The sequence below is a fragment of the Onychostruthus taczanowskii genome, unplaced genomic scaffold (genome assembly GCF_017590055.1).
Source record: "Onychostruthus taczanowskii isolate IOZ18803 unplaced genomic scaffold, ASM1759005v1 scaffold46, whole genome shotgun sequence".
NCBI classification, from domain to species: domain Eukaryota; kingdom Metazoa; phylum Chordata; class Aves; order Passeriformes; family Passeridae; genus Onychostruthus; species Onychostruthus taczanowskii.
Window position 1 is genome coordinate 5,817,905 of NW_024502125.1, and position 12,537 is coordinate 5,830,441.

A 12,537-nucleotide genomic window follows, 5' to 3' on the forward strand; every position below is an offset into this window, starting at 1 on the left:
ACTATGAATCATCCAAACATAACTCTAAGTATATTTGAACAATATATTGTCAAAGTATAGGCAAAAATATAATAATCCATATAAACAACATGATCAAGGAAATGCTTAAATTCAATCTGTGTTCCACGCCAAAAAACTTCATGTAGTTATTTTTTTTGCTGCATGATTTGCCAATGTTACTGTAAAAATATCATTTTACTCAGTATTGCCCTAGTTTAGGAATACCATGGACTTTCTCTGTGGAGGCCTTTCCAATTTTGGTGATTTACTGAAATTTTTACTCTCTTTCTAAGTATTTGCTTCACACAACTATTGCACATCTTGTTCCCAGTTTATTATACAAACACAGAAAATGGTCAAAAATTTGCTTTAAAGAGGTTGAAATACAAGAAACATCAGTTGAGGATAAACAGAAGGAAAAAGAAAATTACAGCACTTAAGAAGCTACTTAATTATTTTCAAATCATCGTATCCCAGCAGGAGACTTTCAAGGTGGAAAAGACATAGTATCTCTGAATAAAGTTACAGAGATACCCCTGTTATATTGGAATGAGGGAACAGGAAATGCTGTGCATCATCGTGCTTCGTTTGCAGCTCATCAGGGAAGATGACAGTGTCAACGCTGTGAAAGAGATGATGGCAAATAAATGTCCTAAAAGGTGAGAAAATGCAGCATTTGAATAGGAACACATTGAAACGTTTATGAGCAAACATTTCTGCAAGAGGATCCAACACCTTTTTTATGTACACTAATTGTTTATAAAAACCACATCTCCCGTGTCCCTTGGAGAAAGCATATTTTTGTGTAGTTTCAGCATGGTCATTTCTGAAATCAAACCATTCCTATTTACAAGCCTTGGTGCAAAGTTGAGGCAATTGTGCAGTCTGTATGTGGGATGTCTGGAGGGCTGGAGTTGGCTGGTTTGCTTTGGACTCTTCCCTTGCCTCTTAAGGCCAGGAGCACCTGGGTCACAATTCTGTACAAATGAAACCCGATTTTTACTCTGACATATATGGTCATGAAGTCCAGTGGGGAATCCATTAAATGATTTTATGGCAGGTCACAGGCACAAGTGAGGTCACTTCTCAGACAAAAAATGTGTGCCATTTTGAGGTTGGCACAGGTGTCCCATAACAGCATAAAACACAGCAGAATAAAATGAAGTTTGCTAAGAAAAGCCCCAGTGGCAATTGTTTTAACAAGTAGAACTTAACTTCTCAGACAATTGTAAACAAGATTAATCATCCACAAATAAGACATTTAAAATGTGATATTCAGTAGCTGTTTGCAATGCACAGAGAAACACATAATTGTATTGTCAAGATGGAATAAAAGATTAGCACACATTTTTTAAATGTGGGGATGTGTGCATTACTTGCCAAATTATCTGAGATAATGTGGCTTGTTCCACAAACAAACAAGGTGGGTTTACATGAAGTGTTTTACTTAACTGCAAATAAGTTAATGTATGGCAACATCTTTAAGGAAAATTCTTCAGTTAATGATTTCACTTAATAATTTCTGCTTAAGGCAGATTCTTTTCTCACACAGATTCTCAGTTGTGAAATGTAAAGACAAAATAACACCCCCATCTGAAAAGATACAAGAAGAATGTCAGCTTTTACAAAAAACAAAAATCCAACTTTGCCTTGGGCAAGTCAAATTTCTATGAAGTAATATCCTGACAAAAGCGCTGAGGGTATTTGTAGTTGTTAAATATCTTCTGAATAATCTTTCTGAAGATGAATATGATCTAAAAACATTTTTCTGTGAAAAGTTTCACACTTCTATGTTGAAATTCTCTGCAAAACTAAAGGTTGTTCTGCTGTTGAAGTCATTACTCCATAGTCTTATTACAATATAAACAAGCAATTTCATCAGATCGAGTAATCATTAAGACTGAATGTAAAGCCATAAAAATGTAAAGCTTGATGATGCTTTTCTTCCACACATAGGTTTTTCACAGAAAGGGTGACTGATGACTAAATGTGTTTTACCGAATTAACTGACCCATAAATTAATTCAGATGAATTATGTATCACTAAAACAATGTTAATTTCCTATAATCCAAGAGGTCCAACATCCACTATAAGCTGAAAAAAAAATAACACTTGGCATCTGATACTGTCACAGGAACAAAATGTACAGAAAAAGAAGCATGTATGGATCAGAGTTGTTGCTCCTTAGCTGAATTTGAATCTGTCTTGTTGGAGGTGATTTCTTGGGTTGGTGGTCCGTAAAACAGAGTTCTCTGTCCTGTTACAGTTCTCTGTCCTGTTGTGCAAAACCCAGCAAAACTGAACACATACCTAAATTTCATGAAGCTCTCAGCTATGGTATATCAAAACTGAACAGTTTTTAATATCCATAGAGGCAGCTCTTTCCCTGGTTGATGCACTTGCACTCCTACTGGTAGGACAGATACAAGGAATGAGGGGATGTTAATGGAAATCTAGAGGTCTTATTTACTGAGTTAATTTACCTGTAGATCTTCTTAAACAATCAGATACACAAAACATACATTATCCCTCTCACAGTCCTTGCACAAGTGAAATTAAAGTATTACAGTTAACTAAAGAGTTTGAACCTTAATTTCTTCATCTATCAATATTGAATTGGCTCTCTCAGAAACTGAAGGAGCATCTTACCTGAATTGGGTATTGTGTCAGTCTCATGGGCCCAACTTGTAATTCTGCAGTTGAAGCCTGCTAAAGAAGAGAAATACAGATTTTTTTTTTCAGTCTGGTTCTTAAGAAGGTAGCATTTTACATACAAGAATTAAAGATCAAACAGAACCATGAAAGATACTAAAAAGCACACTGGCATATGAATAGCAGCCTTAATTTTATTACTTTGAAGTACATCTTACATGAACATCTTTACCAAATTCCTATTTTTGTTTTACTTGTCTGTAAGTTAAAAATGGTAGGGTTTTAAATAAGGGAGCAAGAAAAACACACTTCCTTTTCCCTCTTTCCCCAACATTAGTACCTAGGTTACATAGAAAGACTTGTTTTACTGGAGACTACAGAAAGCTATTTATCTTTGGCCAAAAGTTATTCATTAGAATGTAATACAGATCTTTTTTTACAGGTCTTGTGACATATTCTAAATAATAATGTTTTAATGGGATTGATAGGGAAAGAAGTGAATCTTGAGAAAAGTGAACTTGCTTGGGTTGGACATTGAAAGTTGTTTTCCAGAACCATAGCCTTCAGTTTTCAGGCAAAAATATCACTGCCATGTGAGCCATGACATTTTCAGAAGACATGATAGCACATCATAATTTAAACCTGCTGCAAGAAAGCCAGTACGTGTGGGCTGTGGCTGCTTTGTTTGTTATTCTTCTTAGGAGCTGGACTACGTTAATACTTTTTGTGTCTTGATACATTTCAGTACACTTCTCCTGTACACTACTGATTTGTTTCACTTCAGACCATTAGCTACAGAAGGTTGTTAAGCAACAGAACAATACATGCCCTCACGCAGGTGCACATACTTAACGAGAAGAGTCTTTAAACCCTTAAAATGTTTATGCATATGGAGAATTAGCTGCAAGTTGCCAATCTCTGGAAGGGCAGATTCCTTGCTTTCATGGTCACCAGTTACCCCAGGTGCCCCAGGTGTAGATGAGTTAAAGCAATCACCCTCCAAGACATGTAATCTGACCAAAACCCTAATTTTTAGGCAGATTCCCAAGGCCATTCCCTGGCACATAGGAATGCTGGCAAATGCCTATTTCTGTGGCATTTTTCTCTGTGGTGCTCATTAGTCTGAGCCTTTTATGCAGGCAATACTTAATCCTTAAAAAAATGTATTTTTCAAAGGAATGCGTATAAACATTTAAAACAGATGAAGTTCCTGGTATTCTACTCTTTTCTTTAGAGAATACAATAGTGTGTTAAGCATTAACAGCCCTGCCTGCACATGAGACAGTGGCATTATGTATAGCTACAACTGACACGCTGGACTTTCATGCACCACTGCGCATCGATTCTTCTCAGCCCAACAACGTACGTCAGAAGGTGGTAACGGGCAGCACTCCAAAAGATTAAACTACAAAGCCTGCCACTGTTTTCCAAAGCAAAAACTGCCCCCAATATAAGTGTAGTTAACCTCTCCTTTTCTCACAGAAAAGCTTCACTTCCCACTTGAGCTCCTGCTGTAGCAGAATGTAGTTTAGTGCCAGTAAGCATATCTGAACAGAAATGGAAGTCAGCACCCATCACCAACCATGAGAAAAGAATAAGTTAAAGAAACAGTCCCCTGAAAGCTCACAGCTCCTATTCCCCCACAACCAAAAGAGAAAAACAGCACATTCACACTCCAATGGTACTCAATAGGAAACTCTTTAATAAATTTTTTATCATCATACACTTTGATTATAAAAAAAAGTTTTGAATCTCATTACACAAATCTGTAAGACTACATGACAGACTTCAGTCAGTCCCACAGTAAAAATGTGTTTTTTGACAACACATAGCTCAAACTGTCTCAGAAGACATGGATCAAAAGCATTAAATTCTTCAACAAAAGAAGAATACAGACACATCCATTTATGTTTGGACACAGATATTTATTTTATTCTCCATTTATTAATGCCAGGGAAATATCAGGAACTCACATTGTAAATGAAGGCCTTCCACTTTCCACTGCTTCAGAAGATATCCAGTGTTAGTCACTCTGTATTGTCAAAAATGGAATAACTGTGTCCAAGACACAGATCAATGCAGGGAAGTCTATCAAGTCCTTTACAGAGATTACTTTATAGATTAGCCACTTTTCTTATCCTGTTTATTTTAAAACAACAGCAACAAAATAATCCACTCACTCAGATTCTGACTCAGAGTTTTTCTCCCGGCTGTTTCTGTGTCAGCCTCATGAATGAATAGAAAACACTTGAATAGAAGGACAAAAAAAATCAGGGTCTTTCTCTTCCTCCCTTCCTTCCAGATTCAGGGTGCTCTTGCCTTTCCTAACAGCAGAAAACTAGGTGAAAATAAGAAAATTGGAGACTCCTGATGTAGGTGAAGGTGTCCCTGTCCTGCTCACTGCAGACTTGACGGGGTCAGAGCCACAGAGGGATGCAGAATAGGTGCTGTTCTACCTGAAAGAGTGCTATGTATAGTCTTTGAGTTCCTAAAATGCTCAACTTCATTACTTATACAATGCACGGAAACAAATGGGACAAATTAAGGTTGGTAATGAACCTGAATATGGGAAGGATAAATAAACCTCATTAGGTATAGCAAAAACTATGTCTGACATCCTCCTTTCTGGTCTTTAAGTTCTGAGTCTTGTTTCACAACCTGAATCAGACTCGTGGCTTTATATGCCCAAACTGCTGTGGATATAAGTGACTGCCTCACTTTTCTCTGTCAATCTCAGCTAAAGGATGCAGCAAAAATAATGACATGCGTGCCTGGCCTTCACAAATGTCCTACAGATCTCTCACTCGCCTGAAGGAACTAATTCCACATCTTCTGAACTCCCAGAAGTCCATGTGGACATTGTGTATTAGTGATACCATGACCATACCTCTGTTCATTTCCTCACTTAAGTGAATATCACATTGCTGATGATTTCCAATTTAAATAAAGCTCTCATTATTTGACTGACTGCCAGGAAGGACTGCTAATAGATCTGCAACCTAAATCAATTAGTGTAGTATCTCATAACAGACTTTTCTGGTAAAACATGCAGAGACAAGCCTGATTCCAAAGAGGCCAGTGAGAAAACCCCTAATTTCAGTGAGCAGAGGAAGAGACACTGTATTGAAAGCAAAGAAATAATCACCTAGAAATAATAATAGCATAAAACCAGTGGGAAAAAAAAAAGTTTGTTTTAACATTTTTAACTGCCCAATATTGTTTTCAGTATCATTGTAGTCTCCTAAGCAATCTCCCCAGAAATCAGCTACGAAACAAATAATTAGACAAAGTCAATAGCACTTTCTTAGCTCTTATGCTTTTTTGCAAACCAGTGATCACCAATTACCTTACTATCATAGCAGTGCCATTAAGCAAAATGCATTACTACTTCATTGAATTTTCACCTTTCTAAATCACCAGTACAAAAGTCTTTACCCCAGTATGGTTGCAGACTTACAGCCCATGCAGTTTATGAATTATCAATAATTACCAACACACCACTGTAATTAGTATAGACTAATTAGTACAGCAAAATCTTCTTGCTTAATTCTGTGCTGCTTCAGAGTAACAATGGCAGCCAGATTCAACCAAGCAGGGATGCAAATTCAGCCTCCTGGAAAGGCTCAGGAGGGATGTGCCAGTTGAGAAGCTGTCCAGAGGGACCAGTCAAGGTCCCTCTGGACACCCTTTTGCCCTGAAGGCTCCCCACCCTCTTCCCTTTCTCTTTCCCTTTCACTAGTGCATCCCTTCACTCAGCTTTGCAATGTTTTCAGACATCTGTTCCTTTGTTTTGCAAGCCAGTAACAGCAATCTCTTTTTGACCCAGCTTTCACCTCAGCCCTGTGCTCTCCTGGCCACATCTTTGCCAGGGTTCTTTTGCACTTCCCTCCAGCTCAGTTTCCTCTATCCACACTGCTGGTGAAGATTGACACTTCAGCCTGTTCTTTGGCTATTACAATTTTCATGTTTGACTGTACCACTATTTTCAACCTCAAGTCCTTTGGTTTTTTGGGTTTTTTTGTGTTTTTTTCTTGGCCCAACTGGAGTCCACAACCATGTATGACTTCAACCCTGGCCTTAGTCTTGCATGAATTTCCTTACAGGACACAGGGCCAAGAGCTGTTGTCCAACACTCTTGGCCTGGAGCTGGTGTCCTGCACTTCTGCCTGCTACAGACAAGGGTGCCCATCTCCCCTTCTGCTATTCAGCAAAGCTACACTCCTCTGTTCTTCCCCCTTTTTTTTTTTCCTTTGTCTTGTCTTCCTTAATAGAACTATACCACAATCTCTCTCCTCTTAGTTTTTTTCACTTCTGATCCATCCAATTCCACAGGCATTTTTGTATAGTTTAACACTAGGCCACTTTCTCTGTTTGGAGTCTCTCCCTCTTTGTCAGCTTCTGCAGTTACAGAGAATATCACTTGACCTGTTTAGCAATTTGTGTTTATAAAGAAGGGGCAGATTTATGGCAGAAAACTGGAGAGCTCTCTTCACCTCTGAGTCAAAAAGCCCCTAAATGATAATTTGGCAAAGGCTGGGAGACTAAAGATGAATCACTCTTAGAGAACATACTCATACTGCTGGAGCTTGGTCCCGAGCTAGATGGTTTTTGTGGTCTGACCTCCCCAGCTTTTTCAGGCACCATCTTTCCCTGCCTCACTCATTTGCCTGACTGACTCTTCATCCTCTCCACCCACCAGAACAGCTACTGCCCCCGTAACTACAGCAACTCTCTTTCAGGAAAGACGGCTCTCTGCCACCTTGTTGTCAAATTCTGTTGGGTTTTTAAGTTGTTGTTTTTACTTTTTCCCTGCTGTGGTTTCCAGTTGACTTTTACATCTGCTTGCTGAGCTGCTCGTCCCCTTCATTTTCCTCACCCCCACTAGAGGGCTGCCAGCTGCTCACTGCTCCACGAGCTCTCCCCTCTTGCCAGACGACTGCCACTTTTTCAGAGAGTCCAGAGGAGCATCAGATAGCTGGATAGATCAACTCTGAAGTTAATGCAAGGTCATGCTATTTTATTTTCTGAAAACAATGATCAAACACATATACTACTTAGAAGAAATAAAGATTTATCACTGCTGGTTCAGCCACTGCAGTCTCTGCAAGCACTCCTAAGAGAAGTCTGACCCATGAGACACGTAGGTAAAAACCACACACATGCATTTGGAAGTGGGGCCTGTTAACAGTATTTGTGACAACACGCACTGAGGCATACAGCATAAAAATACTACATCCACAGGCAACACATGGACCCCAAATCCACAAGACCTGTAGGTTTGGCAGGGTCTGCTTGTAGATCAAGGGTAGAGCTCACAAACCTGCATCTGGTTCTTTTGCCTCTCAAAAGCAGTTGGGCTGAGGCCATATCAATACCCCCAGTTAAAGCTATGTCACTGCATACAAGAGAATTAGATATTTACAAGGGAGCAGAACAAAGTGAAGAGGGAGAAGAGCCCTTCCTTCCATGACTATTTTCACCTCTGGGTGAAGAAATTCAGCTCCTGTTGCATGCTCTCATGACCATGACCTTTGAGCTCCTTTTCTGCAGTGACCTGTGTCTGAAAAGGAGCATTAAGCCCTAACTTTCTTTCCCACCTCCTTCTTCCCTACCAACCTTGTCTTCTCCTGGTGGGAGAGCACTCATTTAGCAGTGAAGTATTTGAAACCAAGCATGACTAGGCATAGAATATCACATATCAGATCCACCCGCCCACTGCAGTCACTGCATGTCTCCTGTGCTCTGAATACCAGCCTGACTGGGTTCCTGAGCGGACCTGCCATAGAGATGCCTCTGTCTGCAATCTCTACGTGTTCTTCAGTGTGAGCCATATGCCAAGACACATATCTTAGTAGAGGTAAGATGGTCATCAGTTCTGGAGATAATCAGAAGCCCTCATAAAAACTTCAAATAAAAGATCAAATGCCAAAAATTGAATTTCTGTGAATTACAGAGTTGATAACATAATGAATATCTAAGTTGGTTGGGGTTTTTTGTGTTTCATTCTCAGAGTCCACTTCCCCTTTGCACAAACTCTTTTTGTGGAAAGCTGAGAAGTTTTGTCTCAGAATCAGCTTCAGGAACAGATGTTAAGATTTCTTTCTTCCTTCATTCTCATTCCTCTCTATATGGTTTCCTGGCTTGTGTTTCAAATAAGAAATTAGAAAAAATAAGTAGTCAAAACAGAGATCTGTTTCTTCTCTATTTCTCACTCCTTTTTTTGTGCCCAAGGTATAAATCATCCATTTTTAAGCAATTAGAATCCGTAGTGCTCATATAATCTTGCTGTTTCAATTTAAAATCAGTGGTAAGGGAAGAAAAGCAAACCAGGGGGATGCAGGTAAACCTCTGAAAGACATGGGGAAGAGAGAGGGAAACAAAAGGCAGTTAGCACCAAAAGGTCACAAGTTGTGGATCACCCTAAGGAAAACAAAAATTGAGAAATTAATATCAGTGTCCAGTTGATAGAGTTTTTAGATTACTTGAACAAACAAGCTGACACTTGCTCACTTGCTATTGTAAAATAATCCTATGACATTTGCTATTGTAAAAGAATCCTATGAGGTTTAAGATAATAAATGTGTATCTGATATAAAATGGTAACTGAAGAAAGAATATTATTTATGGCTTTTTGCATTCTGTTCACACTTTGGTAGCAGCTTCCTTGTGAACACATTATCGTAATAGGACAATAGAACAAACAAGCAGAAAAGACACTAGTTCAGCCATTATGGTACTACATTTGGCATACAAACTACCATTGTTGAGCAGTCCTCAATTCTGCTCACAGCAGCAGCTACTCTGAGACCTTTCAAGGGTGCAAAAGACTCAGAAACTCTCTATCCATAGAGGGTAGTCCACATCCCATTTATTCCTATAATTTGCAGATTAGAGCTTTCAACAGCATCTGGAAGCAGTCCTACAGTTTGTACCCACAATTTCCTCACCACGCAGATTTTTCTTACATGGATTCAAGGATCATGATCTACTATTAGGATCACGACCAAAATTCTGGTTCTTGGTATCAGCATAGAATAAATCTGGTATTCGAGATACAGTTGGTTGAACACATTTGAGTAGGATGATCCTTAGAAAAACCCAAAAAATCTCTAGGGAGATTTCTAAACACATCCCCAGTTTTAAAAAACCTGTGAGGAACAATCAAAAAAATTGGTCAAACCAACCAATCTTGGTCTAACATCCTGTCTTCAGAAGTGACCAAAAGCAGATGGAAAACTGGAAAATGCAAAAGCAGGACAAGCACAGTGACACTGTCCCTTATACCCCCTAACCTTGTTGTTTATGTCTTGTCTTAGCTTATGCTTTTCTGCTCAAAAAGCAACAGGCCATGTAAATGTAAGATCATCCCTTTCTTCACTGACCATGTAGAGTATCTCAAAACTCACAGCACTGGGAAATTTCCTCCCCTTCCCCCAGATATTGGGAACATGAATAAGAAGAAGGGTTTGGCTAATGGCTCGAGATGTTCACTGAAACTCCAATTAATAAAGAATCACAAAACTTTTGGTGTGAGGGGACCCCTGAAAGCCATCTGGTCCCTTCAAGTGGTGCTGTTGCAATGCTTGATCAGGTCAGCCATGGCTTTGCCTATCCCTTGTCACCCTGGGTGCTGCTCAGCAATCACATTCCAGCCTGTACTGACAAGACAGGAAGTAAAATCCATTTTCTGGACAAGTGCTTTAATTTCCAAACTGCTATGTTACATTTTTGGAAGATAAAACAACTACAGAATGCATGAAGCTTATTTTGAATACTTTTGACTTTATCAACAGAAGTTTCTCTGCAAGTATATTTATTTTGTTAGCACACAAATTTCACTTCACTGAATATGCTTGGCAGGTAAGTTATGTTAATGCCCTTGCAGTGTAAAGAGGTGACGGGAAAACAAACTTTTACAAACATCTGTCAAAGAGAACAGAATATGTCCAGACTTATGGATCTTGGCATGGTGAGACTTCTGTCTGTAAATCCATCTGTCATTACTGTCCATTCTCAACTTTGCAGAAGCATGAGTCACACACATTACTGGGGAATCCGATCTGTTGTGTCTGCCCCATGCGTGGAGATGCGAGCTTGATTCTGTGTTCTTAGAAGGCTGGTTTATTATATTACAATATATATTATATTAAAATGATACCTTAAAACTATACTAAAAGAACAGAGAGAAAAGGATTCATCAGAAAGCTAGAAAGAACAAGAATAGAACACCTAACAAAATCTCCTGACTCCCAGAGAGTCCGATGCAGCTGCATCTGTGATTGGCCATTAATTAGAAACAACCAACAGGCACCAATCACAGATGCACCTGTTTCATTCCACAGCAGCAGATAGTTATTGTTTACATTTCTCTCCTGAGGTCTTCAGCTCCTCAGGAGGGAAAAATCTTAGCAAAAGATTTTTCATAAAATATCATGGTGATACCGATCAAATTTCTTTACCTTAGGGAAAAACACAACAACTGAGACTGAGCTGTTTCAAAAATACATGCACTGGTGTCTGGAGAGAGCAAAATCCAAGACTATAGATACAGAGAGATATAGAAGTTAATTGTATTTTTGTCTTTGTATGTTGAGGTAGTCAAAAAAGCAATCAGTGTGAGGAGAGCAACAGAGATCCAAACAAAAGAACTTTATACTACCATGTAAATTTATGGTGAACCAACAATTTCAATGTTGTATATAATCTTTTGCTTTCCTTGAGATCAATTAATAAAAACTAGAAAAACTGAAGAGAAAGCAACAAGAATAATAATGACATTTCAAAATATCTTAGGCTGCTTCTTCTAGGAAGAGAGCTTCCTAAGGAACTGAACAGGTACCTATGAAATCAGGAGCAGTGTGGAGCAGAATGAAGAATGACTCACCAAGAGTATTCCCAATACAAGAAATTTGATGCCTGCACTTAGAGCAGGCCACTGGAAGGGGCATTGTTAAAAGAGCAGTTGAACAAAACTTGCCAATGGCCCCTGTGCTGCTGCAGAACACATCAGTAGCAACATAACCTCAACTCACAGGCCTTTCAGTTATAAGTTAAGAGAGGTCCAGTGAGAGATCCCTCTCCATCTGCCCTCTTTTCTCTGTTGCCTAAGGCTCTTTACTCTTGCCCTAGACAAGATAACAGGCAGACAGGCTTATGGTTTAATACAATAGATCAATTCTTGGGCATGGCTATTAAAATTGATAGAAAAACCCCAGGAAGTGAGTTTCAATACTGGATATTTCAGGTAATAAAATCATAGAAATATGAACAGAAACAGCTAGTACCTAATTTGCAGGAAGAGATTAGCTAAATAGTCATGACAGTCTTCCATCACCTCTTGGCCTAGGTAAATACTCATAACTTGTGATGTGTACTGCTAATCTGCAATCAAACAATCATTTTAAAATGCAAAATTTACTTTGCCTTCCAAACACTGATTAAGAAAAAGCATCTGGAAGTTACCTGCATACACCTGAGTTACCTACCTCAGTTAATTTAACATTACTCTTCCAGCAGTAAAAACCTGAAAAATGTAGTTGTCTTGGCTTTCGTTGTTTAGAATAAACTACTTAGCATTTTACTGAAAGTAAACAAAATCACTAAGATTATGCCCCTCAACAGTGTGAGAGCAGTCAGAAGCAGCACCTGAAATCCTGGTGTGCAAGTGCACGTGCAGGTAATTATGGACTCTATCACAAAGGTTAAAAGGGGAAAAAAACTTGAGTCAAGCTATGTGCTATGGTGTCATGGTTTGACACTGGCCAAGTGCCAGGCACCCATGAAAACCTCTTATTTACCCTCCCTGCTACAGCTGGACAGAAGAGAGAAAATTTAATGAAGTGTTCATGAGCTGAGATAATGACCAGGAGAAAACACTCCAAGGGC

The 12,537-nt window shown here is 39.0% G+C and overlaps 1 protein-coding gene across 9 annotated transcripts in view; it reads right to left on the reverse strand.

Moving 5' to 3' along the window:
• PDE8B (phosphodiesterase 8B) overlaps positions 1-12,537 on the reverse strand; it is a 69,586-nt gene that overhangs the window by 37,966 nt on the left and 19,083 nt on the right. For 6 of the 9 annotated variants that reach the window (XM_041414650.1, XM_041414648.1, XM_041414647.1 and 3 more), the window contains exon 2: positions 2,650-2,709. The exons of 1 other annotated variant lie outside the window; for it this stretch is intronic. In XM_041414650.1, the coding sequence (XP_041270584.1) occupies positions 2,650-2,709 (60 nt within the window). The remainder of the gene's footprint in view (positions 1-2,649; positions 2,710-12,537) is intronic. 2 more of the 9 variants (XM_041414651.1, XM_041414644.1) reach the window with 1 other exon arrangement.